This window comes from Gigantopelta aegis, chromosome 3 (genome assembly GCF_016097555.1).
Source record: "Gigantopelta aegis isolate Gae_Host chromosome 3, Gae_host_genome, whole genome shotgun sequence".
NCBI lineage: Eukaryota > Metazoa > Mollusca > Gastropoda > Neomphalida > Peltospiridae > Gigantopelta > Gigantopelta aegis.
This window is the reverse complement of record NC_054701.1, coordinates 56,024,643-56,049,381: the sequence shown is the minus strand read 5'-3', so window position 1 is coordinate 56,049,381 and position 24,739 is coordinate 56,024,643. Positions and strand designations below refer to the sequence as shown.

The window sequence follows — 24,739 nt, the reverse complement described above, 5'->3', positions numbered from 1 at the left end:
TGTTTATTTAGCTGTGATGTATTGTGTTTGTGACTTGAAGTTTATTGTTTATTTTAGATGGCGGATTCGTGCTCGAGTCACTCAGAAATCTGGAATCCGTACTTGGAGCAATTCGCGTGGTGAAGGGAAAGTGTTTAGTGTTACACTTACAGATGAAACGGGGGAAATCAAGGCTACAGGTTTCACAGATGTCATTGACAAATTTTACGAGTTTTTGGAAATGAACAAGGTTTGTATGTTACTGATATAAAAAGCACCTAATAATTACTTTTTTTTACATTCAACTTTCTTTTATCACATTTGTAAAAAATTGTGTTGGTTTTTAAATCATTCTTAACCAGGGTTATACAGAATGTTAACTAGTGGTGTAGCAGTACATCAAAACATCGATATGTTGCGATAGTGCCTTGATAACAATGTATCGATAGTTAATTCAACTGTCAATAACTATTGCAATTGTTTGCTCAACTAGCAATAGTTTTGATAGTATGCATAGTGAAATATGATTTGCGACCCACGCATGATTTCACTACCTAGTGACATTATTACAAATAACTAAGTACAAACACAGACATACATACAAACACATATGCATGCACACATACACAGAGATATACATACAGACATTCTTGAATACATACATATTGGATGACTGAGGTAAATAGTTGTGCAAAATATCTATTCATTCAGGCCCTGATCTAGAATTGAAAAAGTAGAAGTGACTTCTTCCTTCCCAGGAGAAATGGGAGAATTTCGCCAGTTTCTGCGTTCCATCGGGGAAAATTCCGAATTTTACACTGTGTTCTAATTGTAATATTTCTATATAAAATACTACTTCTGGTAATAAAATTAAAAAACTGTGACATCTATATTTTTTATTAAAAAACGTGATATTATTAAGTAGTTGAATATGTGCCATTATGTTAAAATTAATGTATTAATTTGTATTTTTTTGGCATTTCTGAAATGAATGTTGCCGAGAACTAACAACGCTTGACTTGTCACAGTAAATGGCGCGACTCGCGTCACTTTGAGAAACAATAGCCCAGTTTATGTGGGTATCTGAAGAATGTCAACATTAACTACGACATGTTTTTAGTCACTTCACAGTAGAAACTGGCATGAGTATTGGCATTTGTTGGTTGATTTTGATAATAAATTTAACATGGTAAAACATTATTTTGTCGAATCAATTGTACATTATTGCGCATGCGCAGAAACCATTTCCCATTTATAGGCCAGTTCTCAATTACTGAGGATACAGTCTGACGCAAAAATAAAAACATTGTCCGACATATTGTCAGCTATGACAATAAACAAGTTGGGATTTTGACATCTTTTTTGTGATTTCATATTTGAAATCTGAATAGGTCCAGAATATTATGGTGACTTCGACTTCTTACTGCTGCTAATAACTCTGCTACTTAGCGGACTTTTGGTGGAAAAAATTCTCATTTCGCAGGCAAGATTAGGGCCTGCATGTTACTGTTATCGAGCAATTTACTAATTCACAATACTATTTGCAATAGTACTATCACAATAGTATATTAACTAATGCAATAGTAAAACTGACCGCAATAGTTACCAATTAATGTTAATTGGTTATCGTGTAAGCTCACTGAATTAGAACTTTCAATTTATTCATGTATTAGTTCAGCAGAATTAATAATGCTAGTACATTTTAAGATATTTTAAACGTTCTTTTCATTTAAATTATTATATAATATTTGCATATAATTGTCTTAAAATAATTAACAATGGTTTTGTTTTTGTTAATCAGTTTTCTAGTCCATATTATTCTGCTTTCTATAGATTATTGGCAAAATTAAAACAGACTATTTAAGACATTGCCTAAGATGGTTTATTTTGATTTCTAGGTGTATTATATTAGCAGAGCCACTCTAAAGACAGCAAACAAGCAGTATTCATCAGTGAAAAATGATTACGAAATGACCTTCAATAATGACACCTGTATAGAACTGTGTACAGAAGATGTTGACTTGCCCAGCATGTCGTTTGATTTTGTCAAGATTGATGAACTTGAAAAACGACAAGCCAATGATTTGATTGGTAAGTACTTTAAGACATCCAGTTCAGTATGATGGGCAAGATGATTAGAGCTGGTTGGTATTGGAATTTTGGGTTCGATATCGGTATCGTTATTTTGGGGATGATTTACCTCGGTATCAGTATGGTATTGGGTATTGATACAATACCGACACTGATATCGAGCAGTATTTTCAGTATTCTTGGCTTTAAATGCATGCCAGAGTAAAGTCTCCTGTTAATTTCATCTAAATAAAATTAAATTCCATACACAATACCCTCATCTTTCTCTTCTCAGCTATTTTGTGTTCGTCAGATATATAAATTGTTACTGCTTTGCTAAGTGGCAGGGAATATTTTTCAGTTCTGAAATTTCAGTGTTTTTATATTTGCTCTGTACAGTAAATCGGTATTGACATGATATCCATACCAGACGGAATGTACGGTATACTGCCCAGCTCTAAATATATTATTGTGTATTACTCACTACAGAAATTAAAATAATGATTTTGACTAATGCACTATTGAACATTAATCAGGAAATAACTTCTTAAAATTCAATGTTTAAAAAATTACTTTCAGATATTAAAGTGGACTTTGAACCTATTAGTAACATCACGTGAAGATTACAACATTTTATTTTTACCTGGAATGAGACCATTCCCTGTTGTATACCTTTATTTTATTAGTTTTAAATCATTTCAGTTTTTGTTTGTGTTAATGAATTTTAAATCCTACTTTTGATTCTGTGTGTGTTGTGTGTAAAATGGAAAGTTGTGTTACATTAATAAATTTACTGTTTTTCTTTACCAGATGTTATTGGTGTTGTGAAAGTCTGTGCTGATGTTTCCACGGTTATTGGTCGACAGAGTCAGAAGGAAATCACCAAGAGAGACCTTACTATTGTGGATCAGTCAGGCATGAGTGTCAACCTTACACTGTGGGGCAGCGAAGTAAGAAACATCATCTGTCACTTGTAGGCTGAGTCCAATCATGGGCTGTAGTTAAAAGTTATTGACCACCTAGCTTGTGATAATGGAGTGATATTTTTGTTCAGAAGTACATAGAACTATATATTGTTCCACACTTCCTCATCTATCACTATTTGTAACCTATTATTCTTGTGTTAGTCTAGTTTTAACTGATGTAAATGGACACTAAGTTTGGAATAATCTATAAACCTTTAACACATTTTGATTAAGTTACAATGGAGTGAAACAAGAGTGTGTGATGTTGAAACAGGGAAATACATTTAAAATAGACTTAAGGTCGTCTCCATAACCATTACTTCCCCGACAAACGTTCATTTTTAAAGAAATCAAGAATGCTATTCATGGTATTAGAAACACAAGGATGACTAGAAACACGTCCGATTTACAGAAATAGATACTCTAAGCAATAAAATCTAAATAATGTCTGAATTCTTTTATCAAAAACGGATCTGTTCGTGAAAAATATGCCGTAGTGTTTAAAAACTATGCTCTGTCACTTTAAAAATACTTTGAATATCCAATTTCTTCAAGGTTTTAAATTTGATTTCTCATTATCTATTAAGCAACTCTAACAACCATCATTGTATAGTAGATTATTACAAGTGATTTTCAGTAATGCAAGAAAAGACCAACTGAAAGGGGAGAAAAAGGTATTGAGGTGGCTTCCACTTTAATATGTTGTTTGTTGGTGAATTGTTACATGCAGAATTAAATTACAGTCATTTACCTTGAGTATTGTCATCTACTAATTAGTTTCTTCTCATTTTAGGCTTCAAGTTTCAGTGGAAACAACAATCCAATTATTGCTGTTAAAGGTGCTCGCCTTTCTGATTTTGGAGGTAAGTCATGGTTTTAAATATTCTTCTATAGTCTGTCCCATCCTCCTACAAAAATGTTTTTTGTAAATAATTTCAGTTTTATTTGATGTAAGAAGAAAAGTAAAAGTGTTTTGGAAATAAGCACCCCTCCCCACCTCACCCCCCATTTATGTATCCAAGTGAGAAAACAATGTAGTAAATTCCATAGCATGAAAAAAGGTGTTATAGATTATAGACGGATTATAGATTTCTACATCTTTCATTCACATATGTTTCTTTAAGCTGCAAGGATGTAGCAAAGTATTATAGTTGTAGGGTCGATTCCCATCAGTGAATACACCAATTGCTTATCATCACTGTGCTAAGTTCTCATCTTCTTTCTTTTTTTCTTCACAGGTCGCTCTCTGTCTGTTTTGGCATCAAGCCAGCTGATTATAAATCCAGACATAAAGGAAGCTCATTTGTTGAGAGGCTGGTTTGACAGAGATGGACATCGACTGGACTTTGACTCGTATCGCAGCGACACTGTTGGAGCAGGTGATATTTCAGTTTAATCAGGCTTGTTAGTTGAAATCCTCATAATAGAGGTGTAGTTGTTTGTTGATCATGAATGTATAAAAAAGAAGAATAGATGCAAATGATTGATTTCAAAGCAAATGTTTGCTTCTTTTTAATGTTTCCATTTTCTTTTTGAATGCAGAATAGGATGTGAAATTTCTTAGAAAAGTTGGTCTTTAATTGTAAACTAAATATTTTCATTTAAAATTTTGTTATTTTAATAATTATATGCAGGTTTGCATATTGATATTTAGATGCAAATAAGTCATAATTTTAAATATTTAGAAGCAAATAAGTGTTGTGTTTGTGTTTAGCTTGAATGATTTTTATATGCCCGTCCATGATGGGTAGTATTATGTATGGCATTGTCTGTACGTCTGTCTGTTAAGTTTTTCTTCGCTGGACCATATCTTGCATACAGATGCATACTGGACCATCAAACTTCACATGTAGGAACAACTTGGTATGTCAGTGTATCGCGTACTATTACTAGGTCATTGTGACCTACTTTTCACGGTCTACTGCACATAAAAGTAAATCCTTGTCTGGACCATATCTTGCATACAGGACCGTCAAACCTCACATGTAGGAACAACTTGGGATGGTGGTGTGTCACATACAATTACTAGGTCACTGTAATACAAATAAATAAAATAATTTGTCTATATTCTGAACATCATAGGAAAATCTTGTTAGCCTTTGAAGAAAATGGTAAACAAAATTTCCCTTTCTAATAAAGAATAATAACTTCATTAATCAGATGGCACCTACTCCAATGGATACAGTATCATCAGTAGTTGATCCAAAACAAACTGTTCATCCATCCCATTGCAAACATTTAACATAATTAGAATTGAATCATACCTGTAACATAATTCATTAATATGTATGGTTTTCAATCCACCTCCTGACAGGCGTATCATGTACGTCACCGGTACTATTGTTAACGTGTTCATCTTGTGTTAGTCCGTTTATAGTCTCCTTGCTCTTGTTTTATTCCTCCAAGGACTTTAAAGTTTTAAAATGAAATTGTGGGATTTTAACATAGTTTTTACGGTTAATTTAATATTTTATATTGACATTCAACAAAAATAATGGTTTCTTTAATTATTTCAACAGTTTTATCTTGTCATGAGGGGTTTTTCCCATTGCTTTTGTTTTGAAAGCAAATAGGCTGTGTTATAATTAGTCTTTCTTGTTAATAGGACATGCTACAAATTGGAAGCACTTCGGCCAAGTTAAATCTGAAAATCTTGGAAATGGCGACAAACCTGATTATTTCACCAGCAAGGGCACGGTGGTCTTCATGAGGAAAGAGAATTGCATGTATAAGGTATTGTCTCACTGTATAATGTTGGGCAACATCTGTAGTGGAAATCATTCAGTTAACTTACGTAGATGTTCAGTAATGCTACTATACTCTTACTATACAGGGTATAATTGTTTTTAAATGTCTTAACATTTCTAGATTGTGATGGGTACAAGCTTTCTTAAGTTACCCATGGTCCATTCAACTGGAGCCTATAATACTTAACATCAGCTACCAACACCACTACAAATAAACTGCTAAAATACTAATACAAATCTTTATTGGAATGCCAAGCATTTCACAGCATGTTCGACATAAAAATACATTATATATATATATATATATATATATATATATATTAAAAATACAATTTAATAATATTTTACAATGCATTAATGCATAAAATATTACTTAACCTATATCCTGCTTTCTAATTTTATACCCGTAACCAGCCAGAGTCTTATGTTTAAAGGTATAAAATTAGACTGCTGGATACAGGTTGAGTAATATTTTATGCAATAGAAAACAGCGACAGACGATTTGAAAAGGAAAATATTAAATAGATGGTAACACATTGCCATCTGCCACTTGCTAACATCCTCATAATGGGATAACTAATAACTTTACTGGTCTTCCTTTTCAGGCATGTCCTACAGAGCAGTGTAACAAAAAGCTTGTCGACCAAGGCAACGGTTTGTTCAGATGTGAGAAATGTAACCGGGAGTTTCCAAACTATAAATGGAGGATGATTCTCTCGGTATGAATTCTTTCACTACATGCACTTATATTTCTCCATAAATAGTTATTTTTGTGTGCAGTGTGAAATGATAATATATTGTGAGGATAAGTTTTATTTATTGTATTTTTACTACAAGACATCTAGGGATATAAAAACTGCTATTAAAATTTAAACTTTGTGTTATAGGTTCGTGATTTAAAATTTTCAAAATTATCTTGTCTTCTTTTCTGTGTGGGTGTGTGTTCAACTTGAAATTATATTTTTTAATTTGAATTTTCAGGCGAATCTTGCAGACTTTGCTGACAATCAGTGGGTAACATGCTTCCAGGAATCGGCAGAAACACTTCTCGGTCACAAAGCTGACGAACTTGGTCATCTCCGAGAGACGGTATGACATTTGTTACTTAGAATGTGTCTATCTGTTCAATAAATATAACAATTTGTCAGAATGTGGTTAATTTATTCAATAATTATACCAGATTATACATTACAAATAAGAACTAGCATTGGAAGTTAGCATTGCATCTTGTCCTAGACTAATATTTCTGCTTTTGGTGTGTATACCGAAACAAGGGCTGTAAGATATGTAGTTTGTTTTATGCCGAAGCAATTTGACATAACTGTCATAAACATTTTTTTCCAATACATGTAGTGGGGGCGGGGCGTAACCCACTGGTAAAGCGCTTGCTCTATGCACAGTCGATCTGGGATCGATCCCCATCGGTGGGCCCATTGGGCTAGTTCTCATTCCAGCCAGTGCACCACGATTGGTATATCAAAGGCTGTGGTATGTACTACCCTGTCTATGGGATGGTACATATAAAAGATCCCTTCCTGCTAATCGAAAAGAGTAGCCCATGAAGTGGCAACAGCGGGTTTCCTCTCTCAATATCTGTATGGTCCTTAACCATATGTCCGACACTATATAACAGTAAATAAAATGTGTTGTCTGTCTTTAAAACATTTCTTTCTTTCCAGTACATGTAATTTTTAGTATTTTCTTTTGATAATGTTTTTTTTAACCAGAATATATTTATTTTTTTACCAGAATGAGGCAGCCTTTGATCAGATCATCACAGATTCCACGTTTAAATCTTACATATTTAAACTAAGGGCAAAAATGGAAACATACAATGTAAGTCGTTAGTGTGTAGATATATATTTTATTACACTCAAATTACAAAGAAATCTTTAGGTCTTCTGGTGTCTTAAACTGTTCAGAAGGGGTTGGAGGGATGCTTAAATTGTAAAACAGATTATTAAGGAACTTAATTTTGTTTGATAAGTTTGATTAATAATCGCTCGTACCGTGAAAAATATTTTTCATATTTTCTCAGTGAGAAATATTCTGCATTGGTGTAATGTAATGTAATTTATTTTATTATATACATAGTAATGAAATACAGACAAATCTGCTTAATTGCATAGCCTCAGTTTGTGTTAAATTTATGTTAATAACTAGTATAACCAATTATCTGATAGAGCCCCATTTCCAGATTATAACCAATGGTAAACTTTACAAATGCCTTGTGAACAGTCTATCTTACTCTTAACTGTGCAGAACAATCACTGTCTGAATTCTGATACATGTATGCATTTCATTTATTTATACATGTATTTTAAACTAATAATAAATAAAATAACTATAAATGTTTCAGATTAAATGTATTAATTTTGCATTGTTACAAATCTGTGGTTGTGTTTATCAGTGCTATTTCTAGCTACTAATATTCGCGTTGCAGTTCGTTGCACAGGGCTTTACCAGTTCACAGCTGGGCCTATTGTTCTGAGGGGTGGCAAAGCACAATTTTCACGTTCAGACGAAATAAACATCGCTTAAATTAGCAACTGTTAATTGATTTTAGCTACACTGTACTAATATTACAGTATATTTTGTTACAGATGCTATTGCTTATTTCTTTCAATGAATTAGAAAATTAAAAATATTTAATCATGAATAATAAATAAAATTATTAACACGATGTAAGCTATAGCAACCGGTGCAGAGGCCTGTGCCAGCCCAAGACAAACATATGTGTTTTTTCCTATTCCATATTCATGTAAATACAGATTGTAGCACTGTCAGTTTCACTCTGGCTGACTGTTTCTTTGATTTAGCCAACCCAAGTGAGAAACAAAAAGGATGTTTATTTCTTACATGGGGCAAGCCACTTCCTATGACACAGACTGACAAACTGTTGAGTGGGTGTAACAATAAATTAATTGACAAGTAGTAATATAGCGGGATTGGTTCATAGTTGTGAACGTTTTTCCTCACAGACATGGAAGTGTCTCTTTGTTGAAATCAATGCCAGTGATGCAGTTTATGTAAAGTTTTAAAAATGTTTTTCATACATCACTTGTTGACATAAAAACCCATGAAATAGCCTCTATCTATTTTTTCTTGTTCAAACCTTAATGATTGAAATATTTTATTTTTTTTGTCTTCATTTGTGAAGTTTATTGCTCATCAAGCTTGTTCATGTTGCAGGATGAAAGTCGCTTGAAAACTGTGTGCGTAACTGCCACACCTATGGACTGGAAGGAGTATGGGAAGAAGCTGATTGAAGATATTACACGACTCACAACTTAACTGTTTGACAGACCTGATTTTATTATCCATGTGGTTCAACATAACCGAGTTAATAATACGAATCACATGTGTAATGACGTAATTTTGGGAAGCGACGTCATAACATGACATTGCTTCTGTTGCTTCTCCAGTCCTAGCTCAGACTGCATTTGAAATATGATAATTTCATCATCTCCTAGTTGTGGCTGAAACATTTTGAGTTGGGTCTTGTTATTCATAAAGAAAACAACAATAATAATATGGATAATAAAGAAATTATTACTCGCGTGTGAGTCATACTGATTTTACGAAACTCGTGTCAGGGTTCATGTATTATCCTCGCTCTCACTCTGGCAAAACCAAAATCCTGACACTCATTTTGTAACATCATCAGGACACAAGCTTGTATAATAATCTCTGTTAACACTGACTTGAAAACAGACCATGCCCTAAGTGTTATATTGATAAATGGCTGATACAAACTGTTGAAGATGTAAAAGAAGCAGAATTAACACTTTTTTTTCTTTCTTTCTTTTGTTACTTCAAAAACGATTTTAAGCTTTTGCCAGTTTGTTGTGTGCAAACATGGTTTTAAGTATTCATATCTTCAAGGGTAACATCCATTGCCCGGTTTCGGTGGATGCGTCGATTGTGCTCCTTAGTACGCACGTTTAAAAATTTCTGACATGGACTTTTGTATGGGGAAAGTAAACAAATGTCTGTTACTTTCATATTAATATGCATAAAAATGAGGTTAAAATTAGCAAAGAAAGCAAGATGGAATTTGCCCCCCTCTTGAACAAGGCACATTTCTTAATATCTTTTTTCTATGATTTTCAAAGACTTAATTTGAAAAAAAACCCACCTTTATTTTAAAACTTATTTTTGTCTGTCGTCAGCTGTATTGCTATCTAGTAATTGAAGTCACATGGTTGTCATGGTGTCTGCTGACAAAACTCTTCGCAGATACTTGCCAAATATGTTACTTATACATTTTAACAGACAAAAAATTCTGGATGTCTGTTGATATTTTTATTAAAAGGCTGATTGCATCTTATATTTGTTAAACAATTTTACCATTATAACCATTCATTTGCTCAACTTATAATAACACAATTGCAGGACATAAGAATTGTTGTATTCGTTTTCCAAAAATGTTTTGTTAATATTGATTTGCGAGGACTCAGTATTTAAAATCATTTAAAAAATTATTATAAATGCATGTTTTGTTGAATAACATGTTTTGATAAAACATTGAACAATTTTGTTTCAGAAAGTTCTGGCTGTAAGCTATACCACTAAATATTTCACTCTCTGAAACAGGTGACGTAGTTAACAATATTTACGACCGACACATTCTACAGTTCTTGGCACACATGTGGGAGACTGCTAAAGAGCAGCTAATTTAGTTCTTATTTGAAGCGGTCTTTATAAATACTGATATGCTTTAGAACCAAATGCTCACTAAAAATATTCTTCCTATACTACGTGCAAAATATTGATTAGACTTTGCCTTCAGATGGGACCGCAGTTGTCAGTATCTTAACTTTGCATTAGTTAACAAAGACAAAGGAATGAAGTTGGGTATATTTAGTATAAAACATTGTCCCTGGTCTGAGGAAATGTTTCTAAATTATGACCAGTAGATAACTGCATTTGATGGGTCAAAGACAAAATGAGTGTACGTATTAATTAATGTCTCTGAATTCCCTCCACCCATTTATTCACATTCTTACCATAATAATGACATAATTTTCACTGCAGAACCTATTTTCTTAACGTCTGTTCTATTCTTTTTCTTTTTAAATGTCAGCTTTCTCTACTTGCTTTAGTTGCAGTAATTACAAATCAATTGTACTGTGCATGTATGTGTAAATATAACCAGGAAGCCTAAAAGAAATTGGACCATGTCATTCGGTATACTATTACAGATACTTGGATTTCATTTTTGCTGGCAGATACATTCAGTATTTCCATATTTCCCAAATATATATGCTGTATTTAAAACTTCATGAACTGCAACTTACCAATCATGCTAATTTAATAATTATTACATTGCATACTGTAAAGTGCTATTGTGTTCTACCAATACAGTATGCCTATTGTGTAACCTGTAGTTAACTGTATTAAGGACAATAAAATTTTGTTGAAACTACTTTTGTTAAGTTTCTTAATTTATTGACCATTTCTGCTGCTAAACATAACATTAGCTTTTGTTTTTGTTGGGGCAGGATGTAGCCGTGGTGTGGTAAATAGGTTGCCCGATGCATGATAGGCTAGGATCAATCCCTGTCTGTGGGCCAATTGGGCTATTTCTTGTTCGAGTCAGTGCACCACAACTCTTTATCAAAGGCCGTGGTATGTGCTATCCTGTGTTTGGAATGTGGCATATAAAGACTCCTTGCTATAATGGAAAAATGTAGCCGATTTCCTCTCTTAAGACTTGTCAAAATTACCAAATGTTCGACATCCAATTTCAGCTGATTAATAAATCAGTGTGCTTGAGTGGTGTTTAAACAAAATTAACATTTTGTTGGTCGGTAAGCAGGATATATTTTAGAACCAGTCGGTCATGTGATGGATTAGCTGGATCCCTTGAATCATCTTTTAATTCCAAACCAGTCTGGGTGAGACGTAGCCCAGTGGTACAGTGCTCGCTTGATGCACGGTCGGTGGGATTGATCCCTGTCAGTGGGCGCAATGGGCCATTTCTCGCTCCAGCCAGTGCACCACGACTGGTATATCAAAGGCCGTGGTATGTACTACCCTGTCTGTGGGATGGTGCATATAAAAGATCCCTTGCTGCTAATCGAAAAGAGTAGCCCATGAAATGGAGACAGCGGGTTTCCTGTCTCAATGTCCGTGTGGTCCATAACCATATAACCGTAAATACAATGTGTTGAATGCATCGTCAAATAAAACATTTCTTTCTTTTTCAAACCAGTCCCGTTTGTCGGTACATCAAAAGTTATGACATGGTATAGTTTGTGGAAAGCGCATGCAAAAGACCTCGCCGCCAATCACTGGCCTTGTTGGAAGTGTTTTGTATGATAAATTGCCAATACCAAATGACGTTGCTGTGCCAAGGTTTGTATATATTGTCTTTATGGAGCATGCAAAGATGTGTAAGAAAGCTGTCAATTTTTTCCCTTCCCCAACGACTATAAAAGCACTTGGTTAACAAAAGTCACATCATCAATCATGTGTGTAATGGCTATCAATTGTGTAGAGGGGCAGGCAGAGTTTTGCCCGAATTAAACAAAAATAACTTTAATACGGATAACATTTATTCATATTATTCGCATCCAACAGCTATATGGGGCTCCAAATGAATCTACACTTTTTTTTATGTCCGTTAAAACTAACAATACAAGTAGGATGATGGAAATACATGGTGAAAACATTTCAGGCCGGCTCATTTTAACTGAACGTCACCATAATTTTTGCCCAAATGTAAAAGATTTGCTCCACCATGTCTCGTATGCTTATGTAGTCATCAGTGGATATTTTGGAGCAGTGGGTCATATCAGGGTTGTAGCTAGCGGGGGAGCAAGGGGGGCAGTTGCCCCCCCCCCCCCGAAAAAACCCGGAAAGCATTATAGAAACAATTCTCTTCTTAACTGTTCAAGGAGTTTTAGACTATTAACTACTCAGTTGCCCCCCCCCCCCCCCCCCCCCCCCCCCCCCCAAAACTAAAAATCCTAGCTACGGCCCTGCATATACATCTATATCTAGAGGTTTTGGGCTGATTATTAAGCTTTTGTCTACTGTCAAATCTTTAATCATGTCACATGCACGTAATTTGTATGCATCGTCATGATGTTAAACTTTCAAGACACTGTTGGAGATGACGTTAAACTTTAAAAGTTTTATAAACAGTCGAGCTTGTACCAAACGTTTGACTAGCACATTTTTGCATATTATGGATGGGTTGCTTTTACAAATCTCTAGCAAAGTTTTCAAAAAAGTGATGCTAATACATAAGACAAAAACGTCGATGATATAAATAAGCAACCCTCCCGTGGTCCTCCAACCTCATCCTGCTAATACACAAGACAAAAATGTTGATGATATAAATAAGAAACCATCCCGTGGTCCTCCAACCTCATCCTGCTTATACACAAGACAAAAATGTTGATGATATAAATAAGCAACCCTCCTGTGGTCCTCCAACCTCATCCTGACAATATAAATTGTTTCTTCTTTTTTAGTGTGTGTGTGTGTGCATCTTTATGAAATTAATACAGTACCCACATTTAGAACATTACCAAAAGGCTGGTAGTTCAATGCTATTCCATATAAAAACTAAAACGTGTGCAGTTTTCTACATACATTATGTGCTCCGGTCATTAACAGTTATTAACTGCTCCATTGCTCTGCTTCCAAACTACGAGGGTGAGATCTAGCTCAGTAGTTAGACTGGATTCTAGACTTTAATCCCATTCTCCGATTGTGTTTTTCATCATCCCAAATAGCACCTCACAACTGGTATATCAAAGGCTGTGTTATGTGCTGGCTGTCTGGGAAAATGCATATAGATGATCACTTGCTACTAATGGACTGTCACAATTACAAAACATTTGACATTCATGAGCCAATGTTAATTACTAACCTCTAGGTGTTTTGTTAAACATCTTGAGAAACTTGAAACAAAGCCACTTGTAAATGGACTACAAATAATCAGTTGCAATCATAAAAAGTTTAAATTCATGGGCTTCACAACTTCTGTAAATTTGAACAAATCAGTAGTCTGATACCCTTTAAAAATTGTGTTCTGTCAACAGTTTTGAAAAGTATTTTAATGCTAAAATATACCACAAAGTATTGTGTTTATGGTATATGTGTTTCTATTGCAATTTTCTTTGTTATTTTATTGAAGTCTTGAGCAACAGACTTTATTGCCTTTTCTGCTTCCCGCCGAGACATCGGCTTGATGCATTCCATCCCTGGCAAGCCTCGTCTTTTGGCATCCTGTTGCTGTAGCAGCCAAAGCTTCTGATCAATTTTTATGCATTCATCACGTGATTCTCTTATTCGTCTTAAAGTATCCTCTTCATATTTCTGTGGAAAGAAGTGTTTAACATAACAGCTGTAAAAAGTTTGTTTTGTTTAACGACACCACTAGAGCACATTGATTTATTAATCATCGGCTATTGGATATCAAACATTTGGTAATTTTGACATATGGTCATAGAGAGGAAACCCACTACATTTTTCCATTAGTAGCAAGAGATCTTTTAAATGCACCATCCCACAGACAGAATAACACATGTATACCACAGCCTTTGATATACCAGACATAATGCACCGACTGAAACGAGAAATAGCCCACTGGGCCCATAAACTGGGATTGATCAGAGACTGACTGTACATAATGTGCAGTAGTATAGTCCATCCCACAGGAAACGCCATTTTTCATATTATGGAATTAACTACAAGTAATTAAATTGGACACAAATTTTTTTTTTTTAATTTCCAAAACACTTATGGTTCTTATGTGAAATAAAACTGAAATTATTTACACAAAACTAATTTGTAGGAGGATGGAATGGACGGACTATAGGTTAATTTAATACTCCAAAGTGGCAGGGGAAATACAGAATGATTTCCTCATAGCTATTGAATGCTAACACGTAGTCTTCTGAGAAAACCAGTTACATTTTTCCTTCAGCAGAAAGCCATATTTTATAAGACCTGTTATGTTGACCTGTTTCAGTGACTGTTTCTGTGGTTACGTTGTTTGTGTGCATTAGTACATACATTTGAAGATTTCTTACGTCGTTGACTTTTGCATGGGGAAAGTAACAAATGTCTGTCACATTCACAGACATGTTTGTAAAAATAAAGTTAAAATGAGCAAAGAAAGCAAGATTGAATTTTACCCATTCATAAATCGGGCACATTTCTTCATATCTTTTTCTTATGATTTTCAAAGACTGCCATTTGAAAGAAAACTTAATTGTAAAAACTATTTTTGTCTGTTCTCCACTGCACTGTTATCTAGTTAAATTGAAGTTACATGATGTCTGCTGGTAAAACTCTCTTTACAGATACTTGCCAAAAATACATGGTCAATACATGTTTCAACATAAATATCTTTCTGAATATCCATTTATATATAATAATATATTAAAACTCTGAATGCAGCTTAGGCCTATATTATTTAACCAAACAATTTTACCATTATAACCATTAATTTGCTCAATTTATAACATGATTGCAAGACATCAGAATTGTTATATTCATTTTGCCAAAAAAATGTCTGTTAACATTGGTTCTAGAGGACTCCATTTTGTAATTTTCCTATATATATATATATAAATTATTACAAGTACATATTTTGTTGAACATATATATTTTTAAAAAGCACTGAAAGGTTAACCAGACTGAGCAGAACGTCGGGTCAGGTCAGGTCAGGTCATAGGGTTTTACGTGCACATTCAGAACAAGCTGTTGTAGCTCACACCTGTCGTTGGCACAACAGCCAGCCTTGGCCAGCTCCTCCGTCCACGACAGGAAAGGTGGGGGGAGGGGAGAGGAGGGACCACCTACACCGGCAGGTGCAAGGGAGCACCAGCAGCCCGATCAAATCGGTAGCAGGCGGGCAGGGGTGGTGGTGGTGCTATGGAATTCGAATGGAGCAGTTAAATGCAAAAGAGAAAAGGGTGCACAGTTTTGATTGAGGGAATTTGTTGCAAGGTCGGTCGGTCGAAAGGTAAATGGCCAAGCTAATATAGTTTTGATATTAGTGAATCGAGAGTAGCTCGTTAATTTTAGACCTCTACGATGCTGTGGTGTCTCCCTAGGTTGCCCATAGGGCCCTTATAAAGGGCCTGACAACTTCGTGGCATCACCAAGTACCAAGTTATTACCAGCAACAAGTATTGGGGGTTTGGGTGGGGGAGGCCGATATTCTTTTGTTCAGCTTCCCCCGGGTGCATTGCAATTGTGTACTCGAACCGGTATTCTTTTGTCTGGTTCCTTATTAATGTACGTGCTGGGCCATTAAATGGGGGCGGGTGCATTGTTATCATTAGTCAATGCACCCTGTGTACTGATGCAGTGAGCGTGTAGTCTGTGTGTGAATCCTAGTTTTGTGTTAAGGTTGTACCTATTGTCTTAAGTCCCTATTCTAGTGAGTTCAACGGTCATTCATGACCACCCATCCACCTCCGTCCTTGTATAGCACTGAATACAATGACAGAGGGGGAGTTAAACTAGCCTAGCTATCTAATTTGAAGGGTTAAACCCTTATAGTGTAGGTATTGGTTTAAAAAGCCTAGTGCTTGGCATATTTAACTTTATTACCAATGCAATGAAACAAAACTAACGGTGGCAAGTAGCAATTGTATACATATATGCACCATATGTCTGTTTATAAATATTGATATGCTTTAGAACTGAATGCTTATGCTCACCGAAACTGGTTCACCCATGATACACTTTCCCCGCAGACTAAATTAATGTGGGTGCCGATTTAAAAAAAAAAAAAAATTGTAACAAAAACAACAAAACACAGACTATGGGCTTAATGCATCCGAAATGGAAACATGCCTGTCTTCTTTGGAGTGCTTCAGTTTGCTTCTTTTCCAATTTGTCAAGCGTCAGTTCCTTTGTTTTAGTTTTGTATTCTGTAAAGCGTTTGGGGGGTTTGCGAAGAGGTTTATCGCCTTCTGCAAAGTCAATCGTAAAAGTCGCGGATTTGTGTTGTACTTGGGTCATCGTCTTCTTAGATAAGATTATTGCTTCTTTTCCAATTTGTCAAGCGTCAGTTCCTTTGTTTTAGTTTTGTATTCTGTAAAGCGTTTGGGGGGTTTGCGAAGAGGTTTATCGCCTTCTGCAAAGTCAATCGTAAAAGTCGCGGATTTGTGTTGTATTTGGGTCATCGTCTTCTTAGATAAGATTATTGCATAATATAATCATGCAACGTTTGGTTGACTGTGCTTAACAAATTAAAGAATAACTATTTCACACCTTATTTAATTTGATCTTGTTTGCATGCACTTGTAACTCTTGTTTGTAAATATTGGTTGTCATAGTCTGTGAGCTACTTACCAATTCAGTATAATAATAACGAAAATAAAAACCTAGATATCTTTATTAGCATGGACATAAAGTTTACTCTTATCATTTATATAAATTTTTATATTGAACTTGAAGGTAGTTCTTTTATCGTTTATACCGATTATGTTCTGTGCATATATTAATAAGTAAAATGAAATTAGGACATTTAGATAATACTGCTGGCCTTTTCATGTTTGACCTTGACCCATCTTGAAAACGAAAGGAAGTTATACTATTTTGTACTGAAGATGAACGTTGAAAATGAGAATACGTGTACATATAGGCGAGAGAAAGATATTTTTAAGGACACTATAATACGATATTTAGGTATGTAATGCCGCGTAATACACCGATCATTACGATGCCATTGATGCATATATATACTTGAAGACAGAAAATAAATGCACTGTTTTTAAACTTTAAAGGTGAAGTAACAAAGTTGCATAATTTGACATAATCATAATGGTAGCTTCCCGCCAAAATTATTTATTAAATGTTGTCTGTAAAAAATTGCGATCATATAATTTAATTTATTAATAATAAAAACTAAATTATTGCGTAAATTTTTGTAGCAGACATCAGAAGTAGTGAACGTGCTGTACCGGGGACACCCTTCTCTGAATGACGAATGACAAAGACAAATATCAACAATGAATGCTCCCTTCTTCTTTGGCATAATACTTTGCTCCATTCAAAATTCCATAGCATCATCACTCCCACCCCCGCCTGTTACCGACCTTGGTTGGGCTGCTGGTGCTCCCTTACACCTGTCAGTGCAGGTCCCCCCCCCCCCCCCCCCCCACCCCCCCCCCCCCCCACCCCTTCCTTTCCTGTCCTGGACGGAGGAGCCGGCCGAGGCCACTCTTGCACCCAGGACAAGCATGTGCCACAACAGCTTGTTCTGAATATGCAGGTAAAGCCCTATGACCTGACCTGACCTCCCTTCTTACAAACTGAATGACAGACAGAAATAGGGGCCTACTGACAATGCATCATATATGTTAATAATTATTATAATATAATATTATATATGGAATGCATATATATATATATATACATATACATATACATATATACATACATACATACAAATACTAGAATCATGTCATAGATCTTTAGAAAGGGAATGACAGAAGCCTAATTTATAGTAAATTATACTGAAAGACTTGACTAGGAGTAGGAAAAAAAAAGCACACAAAATGTAACTTTCAGAAATGGAATGACAAATAGAATGAGTCTTAAAACTCAAGCAGTTATCCACTTACCTAAAATATCCGACAGTTACCCCCCCCCCCCCAATTTAAAATTTTTTTTTTTTTTTTAAAATGAATATGGATTAGAGCTAGGGTTAGGATTAGGGTTAGAGTTAGAACAGTATCTATGATATCATTTTAGAAATGGAATAACAAACAGAATGACAGTTGTAGATGGACTAAAAATGTGTTTCTGTGTGTATATTGTATCTGATTTCCCCAACAGTTTAATGTGCTTGGTTTCAGAAATGGAAAGACAAACAGAATGACAGTCTTTTCTCTTGAAATAGTTATTTTTTTGTGCATACACAGTTTATTGACTTAATTTGTTTGCATAGTCCCAAATACTATGCACTAATAATATTTAAGAAAATTTAAAATATGTATCCATGGTATCTGTCATTACATTTAGAAATGGAATGTAAAACAAAATAATACTTGGAAGGACTAATAATTTTGGTTTGCACATAAATCTGCCCATGTATTTAATATTACTTCCCCTTGTATTATTTTAATGCATTATACATAACTTTAATCTTGGAAGAACTCTGTACAAATGCATACAACTGAATCACTAGATAGTTAACAGGGTATATCACATCACTTCAGAAGTGGAATGACAGACTAATAAGAACAATGTATAAATGCTGATCATTGAAGTAGGCTACACATACAAGTTTAACAGTATCTATCATATCACTTTTAGAAATGGAATGACAAACAGAATGACAGTATTGGAAGGGCTAATGATTTGTTGGTGTACATGTATGACTGTATGTGTATATTATATCTTTTTTACACTACATTGTTAGGAGTCTCACATGCTGTAGAGTACTTAATATTTCAGGAAATTGGAAAATAGCTCACAGCATCTGTCGGTGTCATATTATTTTAGAAATGGAATGACAACACTATAATTTAGTATGAATGATATACTTGGAAGAACTCTGTATAAATGCATACAACTGAATCACTGGAAAAATAGTCTTTCACATGTAACCACAATGTTGTCAATAAGAATGACCATCAGAACAATTGATGTGTGGAGTCATTCTTTCAGCTTCTGTTTTGAACTGGCAACAATAGAACAAATGCATGTATAACATAGAAAATCATGAACTTTGTTTATTATTATCTTTCTTCTTTTTTCCTTTCTTAATAATACACCGACTTTTTTTAATTTATTTTTAAATTCTTTCTTTTTCTTTTTTATTGGCAAAGGTACAGTTTATAAAACATAAATTACAAAATGCAAGAAAAAGAACAATACACTATACACACAGCACATAATTAAATACAAACAGAAATTGGGGAAAAAAGGTGAAACGGTATGTATAGCTGACATTTCAGGGAGGTATAACATGTAATTGAACACATGGGCTATTTCACAGCAGATCTCCTATTTACACTACTTCTATATTATATATATATATATATATATATATATATATATATATATATATATATATATATATTATTATTATTATAGATGCATTAAAAACTAGTTGATTAAATCAACATTAATAAAAAAATAAAAAAAAATAAAAACGGAGAAGAAGAATATTTATTCACTGGCTTCTAATATCGTGACAAATAGTCACCATTTTTTATTATGGTCATCCCCTTGCAAATTTATTTGTGATATTATTTTTTCTGTCATGTAATAATCCTTTACCATGGCTATTTACCAATACTAAGTGGTCTTAATCTACTATTACTGGTCTAGAGTGATCCTGTTAAGACAATGAATGTCTTATGCAGTTAAATAATACACCGACTTGTCTCCTTCAGGTTATGCCAATGAAGTTGGAGAAGCATTCCGGTCTCTGATTCACGTCCGCTTTGTTCATCTGAGCTATGTTGTGGCCAGTAGCTACGTTGTGGCAGATTCAGTACACAAGGGCTATAAAGCAGCACAGGTCAGTGACACGAGTGTATAAATATGAAATTGCATGATATTTTAACACAACTCATTTTGAAGTTAATTTGCCCCAAACTGATTTCACCTCATGTGTGTGCGAGAGCTATGCAAAACATTTCGTGTATCTTCTGATCTACTGGAGATGCACAGCATGGCTTGCTGGGTTGGTGGCAGGCTCTAAAGACTTACAAACAGGGAGTCCTTATGACACTTAAAATTGCACAATGATATGTTATATATATATATATAATTTGAAGTGAAGGACACTTTATATTATAATATTGTTAATAATATACTCTTCAAAAAAAGAAACGCAAAAGGGTACAAATGGGATATAACTCCGATTTTATGTTTCCTACCGGTTCATGCTTTGTGAATATAAGGTCATTGCATGTCCCAAACACATTCCCACGGTTACATTCGATAAAACGCAGCTACTGTACAATAAAGTTCCAAAATGTGAATATTCGCAAAAACGCAGCCACGTGCAAACCATGTCACCACTGCACGTGCGTTGTCTGCACGTGCAACATGAACACCGACAGTATAAAAGTGCAGGGTGTTCGCTTGCCTGGCCTCTGTATCTGGCCGACAGTTGACAATCCAGGACATGCCACGTCTCAGTGAACCGCAGAGAAACAATGCCATCGGCCGACTAGACGCAGGCGAATCCAGAACGGCCGTTGCCAGGGCATTCCATGTGTCCCCAAGCACCATCTCCAGACTGTGGGACCGTTACCAGCAACATGGATCAACACGTGACCTCCCTAGATCCGGTCGACCACGGGTCACTACCCCCGGGCAGGACCGCTACATCCGGGTACGCCACCTTCGGGAACGATTGACTACTGCCACCCTCCACAGCCGCAGCAATACCAGGTTTGCGCAGGATATCCGACCAGACCGTACGGAACCGCCTACGTGAGGTAGGAATTCGTGCCAGACGTCCAGTTCGAGGTGTCATCTTAACACCACAACACCGTCGACTCCGACTGCAGTGGTGCCAGATTCATCGACAATGGCCTCAACTGCGATGGAGACAGGTGTGGTTCAGTGACGAGTCCCGATTTCTGCTCCGACGTCATGATGGAAGATGTCGCGTGTATAGGCGTCGTGGTGAACGTTATGCGGCAAACTGCGTGCAGGAAGTGGACAGATTCGGCGGGGGTAGTGTCATGGTGTGGGCAGCCATCTCACACACTGGCAGAACTGACCTGGTCCACGTGCAGGGCAACCTGAATGCACAGGGCTACATTGACCAGATCCTCCGGCCACACATCGTTCCAGTTATGGCCAACGCCAACGCAGTGTTCCAACATGACAATGCCAGGCCTTACACAGCACGTCTCACAACGGCTTTCCTACAGAACAACAACATTAATGTCCTTCCTTGGCCATCGATATCACCGGATTTGAACCCAATTGAGCATCTATGGGACGAGTTGGACCGACGCCTCCGACAGCGACAACCACAGCCCCAGACCCTGCCCGAGCTGGCAGCAGCCTTGCAGGCCGAGTGGGCCACCATCCCCCGGGACGTCATCCGTACTCTGGTTGCTTCAATGGGCAGGCGGTGCCAGGCAGTTGTCAACACACGCGGAGGCCACACCCGGTATTGACTCCAGATGACCTTGACCTTGGTGGTGTGTCCTATCACTTACTCACAATGGACTAGAGTGAATTGTGAACAATCCTGCAACATTTGGTAATTATCGGACTCACCATTCAATAATTAAATCAATTCTCCAAATGTTACGACAATGTGGTTTTGCGTTTCTTCTTTTGAAGAGTATATATTATTCTATAGACTGGCAGACTAGTAGTACAAATTGTGGCAGGCTAGTAAATTTTAGTTGGTTCTGGTCTGGAAGGCTAGTTAAATATTTTTGATTTCTGCACCCCTATTTATTATGTTATTTGTCAGTTATTTGTTCACCATATATCTACCATGAAAACTGAAACTGAGCAGAGATAAATATTGTACAGAAATATATAAGTAATTAAAAGTTACATTGAAGATTTTATCATTACACTGATGTTTTTCCATCCTAGCCAGTGCCCCACAACTGGTCTGTCATGGTATGTGATGTCCTGTCTTTAAAAAGGTAAATTAAAAAGATCCCATGAGCACTACAAAAAGGAAAATGTAGGTTTTCTCTAGAGATTAGGTGTTAGAATTATAAAATGTCCGATATTAATTAATCCATGTTCTCTAGTGGTATTGTTAAATAAAACAAACTGTACTTGTTACAGAATACCCACGTACCAAGAGAAAGAAGATGGAGGGAGGTGGCAACAGCTTCTGGTGATACTTTGATCTGGCAAGGACTGGCATCGGTTGCAATTCCGGGATTTACCATCAATCGAATCTGTGCATTTTGTAGCCATGTGCTTAGAAAAACCACACAGTTACCATCACCAGTTAGGAAGTGGACAACAACAGCAGTAGGACTTTCCTGTATTCCATTTATTATCAAGCCAATTGACCGATCTGTGGACATTATCATGGACAAAACCATTAGGACATGGTATCAAAAAACCTGAAGGATGAAAGGTTAATTAAGATTTTAATATGGGTGTTTCAGTTATGCAAGATGTTTGGATACAAAGCTATTCCAGTTGATTATTATTATAAAAAGTAATAATGGAGTAGTAGAAACCAGAATGACATGGAATAAATATATTGGTTCCATAAAAATAATAATAGCCAGTGTGATGTAAACGGTTTTAGCTGTGATCATGTATTGATCCATAATAAATTCAACTGTGATATTGTAGTGCTACTATAAGATGTCAAAGACAAATTATCTAGTGAATATGTTATCCAGGAAAGGAGTCATTTCTTCAGTTTTAAACTGGCCTAATGTTTTAAATGTTTTAGATTATTCTAAAACCATTTCATAGTACATGTATTTTTATTCTTCATCTCAAATTTGTTTTTCGTAATTTTTATTACTAGACGTACTTAAAATCATAATTAAGAATTTAATGCCTAAAACTGTAAAGTAATAGTTAGGATACAAGTATTTTATATTAAAATACCATGTGGTTTTATAATGGTTACTGAAAAGGATACCAACTTTTATATGAACAGAGCACATTTTTGTTATATATCCAAAATATGAAATGGCTTCTAAATTTCCACGGAGTTCTTAGAACCCGATTGTTATTTATAATTTGTTATCTACTGTCTTCCAGCATTAATAAAGTTATCTCACCTGTTCATAAGTGTTTGTATTTAATATTACAAAGTCCATCCTTCATAAAGCTATAAATGTTGATATATATACTGAGAGGCATAAATAACGCAATGGGTATTTCACTGAATAATCTCTTATAGAAATGTCAAATCACATATATTAAGTATGCATACAAATAACACATTGGTAATAATTTAAGTGAAAGAGGATTTTGTTCAAATCAGATTTTTTTTTAATAAAATGAGTTTTCAGCAAAAAGCATAACTGGTGTGTTTACACATGAAAATCTTTTTGCATGTGCATTGCCTGCTCATCTCCCTATAAAAGCAACCATTTTTTGTGTTTTCTGTCTTTTTTTTAATATGCCATGTTAAGTAATTTTAGAAAATTGCTGTTTTATTGTCAAAAAAACAGTTGTGTTTTTTGTTTAAAACCACATTTTATTTTTTAAAAATCCAGATTTGAAAAATATCTTCTTTCAGTTACAGTTGTTACCAGTATGTCATTTGTCTGCATACCTAACACTGATGATATACTATTTTATAAGAAAATATTAGCGAAATACCCATTGCGTTATTTATGCCTCTCAGTATAGTTGGTTTACCGGCCTCGGTGGTGTCATGGTTAGGCCATCAGTCTACAGGCTGGTAGGTACTGGATTCAGATCCCAGTCGAGGCATGAGATTTTTAATCCAGATACCGATTCCAAACCCTGAGTGAGTGCTCCGCAAGGCTCAATGGGTAGGTGTAAACCACGTGCACAGACCAGTGATCCATAACTGGTTCAACAAAGGCCATGGTTTGTGCTATCCTGCCTGTGGGAAGCGCAAATAAAAGATCCCTTGCTGCCTGTTTTAAAAGAATAGCCTATGTGGCAACAGCGGGTTTCCTCTAAAAAAAAACCAGTGTCAGAATGATCATATGTTTGACGTCCAATAGCCGATGATAAGATAAAAAATCAATGTGTTCTAAGAGTATGTGAAAAAACCCCATTGAGAATAATCTTTTATATCCAGAGATATGGAAGTGGACGTTCAGTGATTACATCGTCTTCTTCCATGCATGTATTTGTTACAGTACAAATGCCATGAACTCGGTCCATGTGGAATAGACGTTTCTCTAATCCTGGGTATGTGGGTATTCTATGAAAGAAATGTCTGTTTCGTGATGTTAACACGTTACTGCGTTTGACAAGAGTGTTTGAAGTTGGAATATATGTCATATTAATGTGAGTTGGTGATGTAAGGTCATTAGAAAACAGTTTTAA

The 24,739-nt window shown here is 35.5% G+C and overlaps 3 protein-coding genes across 4 annotated transcripts in view; 2 read left to right on the top strand and 1 right to left on the bottom strand.

The window, feature by feature from the left end:
- Positions 1 to 24,739, top strand: part of LOC121368279 (replication protein A 70 kDa DNA-binding subunit-like) — a 45,839-nt gene that overhangs the window by 19,147 nt on the left and 1,953 nt on the right. Inside the window, exons 9-18 of the mRNA XM_041492935.1 lie at positions 58 to 229; positions 1,878 to 2,070; positions 2,860 to 2,999; positions 3,808 to 3,877; positions 4,253 to 4,393; positions 5,620 to 5,747; positions 6,367 to 6,480; positions 6,743 to 6,850; positions 7,511 to 7,597; positions 8,954 to 9,104. Coding sequence (XP_041348869.1) covers positions 58 to 229; positions 1,878 to 2,070; positions 2,860 to 2,999; positions 3,808 to 3,877; positions 4,253 to 4,393; positions 5,620 to 5,747; positions 6,367 to 6,480; positions 6,743 to 6,850; positions 7,511 to 7,597; positions 8,954 to 9,055 — 1,255 coding nt within the window. The 3' untranslated portion in view covers positions 9,056 to 9,104. The remainder of the gene's footprint in view (positions 1 to 57; positions 230 to 1,877; positions 2,071 to 2,859; positions 3,000 to 3,807; positions 3,878 to 4,252; positions 4,394 to 5,619; positions 5,748 to 6,366; positions 6,481 to 6,742; positions 6,851 to 7,510; positions 7,598 to 8,953; positions 9,105 to 24,739) is intronic.
- On the bottom strand, positions 12,716 to 17,051 carry LOC121368285. 2 transcript variants are annotated; one of them, XM_041492945.1, is made up of 2 exons: positions 16,589 to 17,048; positions 12,716 to 14,095 (listed from the first exon to the last, which is right to left on the bottom strand). In XM_041492945.1, the coding sequence occupies exons 1-2, from the start codon at positions 16,754 to 16,756 to the stop codon at positions 13,865 to 13,867; spliced, it is 399 nt and encodes a 132-aa protein (XP_041348879.1). In that variant the 5' UTR covers positions 16,757 to 17,048; the 3' UTR covers positions 12,716 to 13,864. The 2 variants fall into 2 exon arrangements, 1 of the variants encoding a protein (XP_041348879.1); XR_005957497.1 differs by having other exon boundaries at positions 13,959 to 14,095; positions 17,009 to 17,051.
- LOC121368283 (mitochondrial fission process protein 1-like) lies at positions 17,301 to 23,495 on the top strand. Its single transcript, XM_041492944.1, has 3 exons — positions 17,301 to 17,425; positions 20,143 to 20,270; positions 22,526 to 23,495. Exons 1-3 carry the CDS (start codon positions 17,347 to 17,349, stop codon positions 22,814 to 22,816), a joined length of 498 nt encoding a protein of 165 aa, XP_041348878.1. The 5' UTR covers positions 17,301 to 17,346; the 3' UTR covers positions 22,817 to 23,495.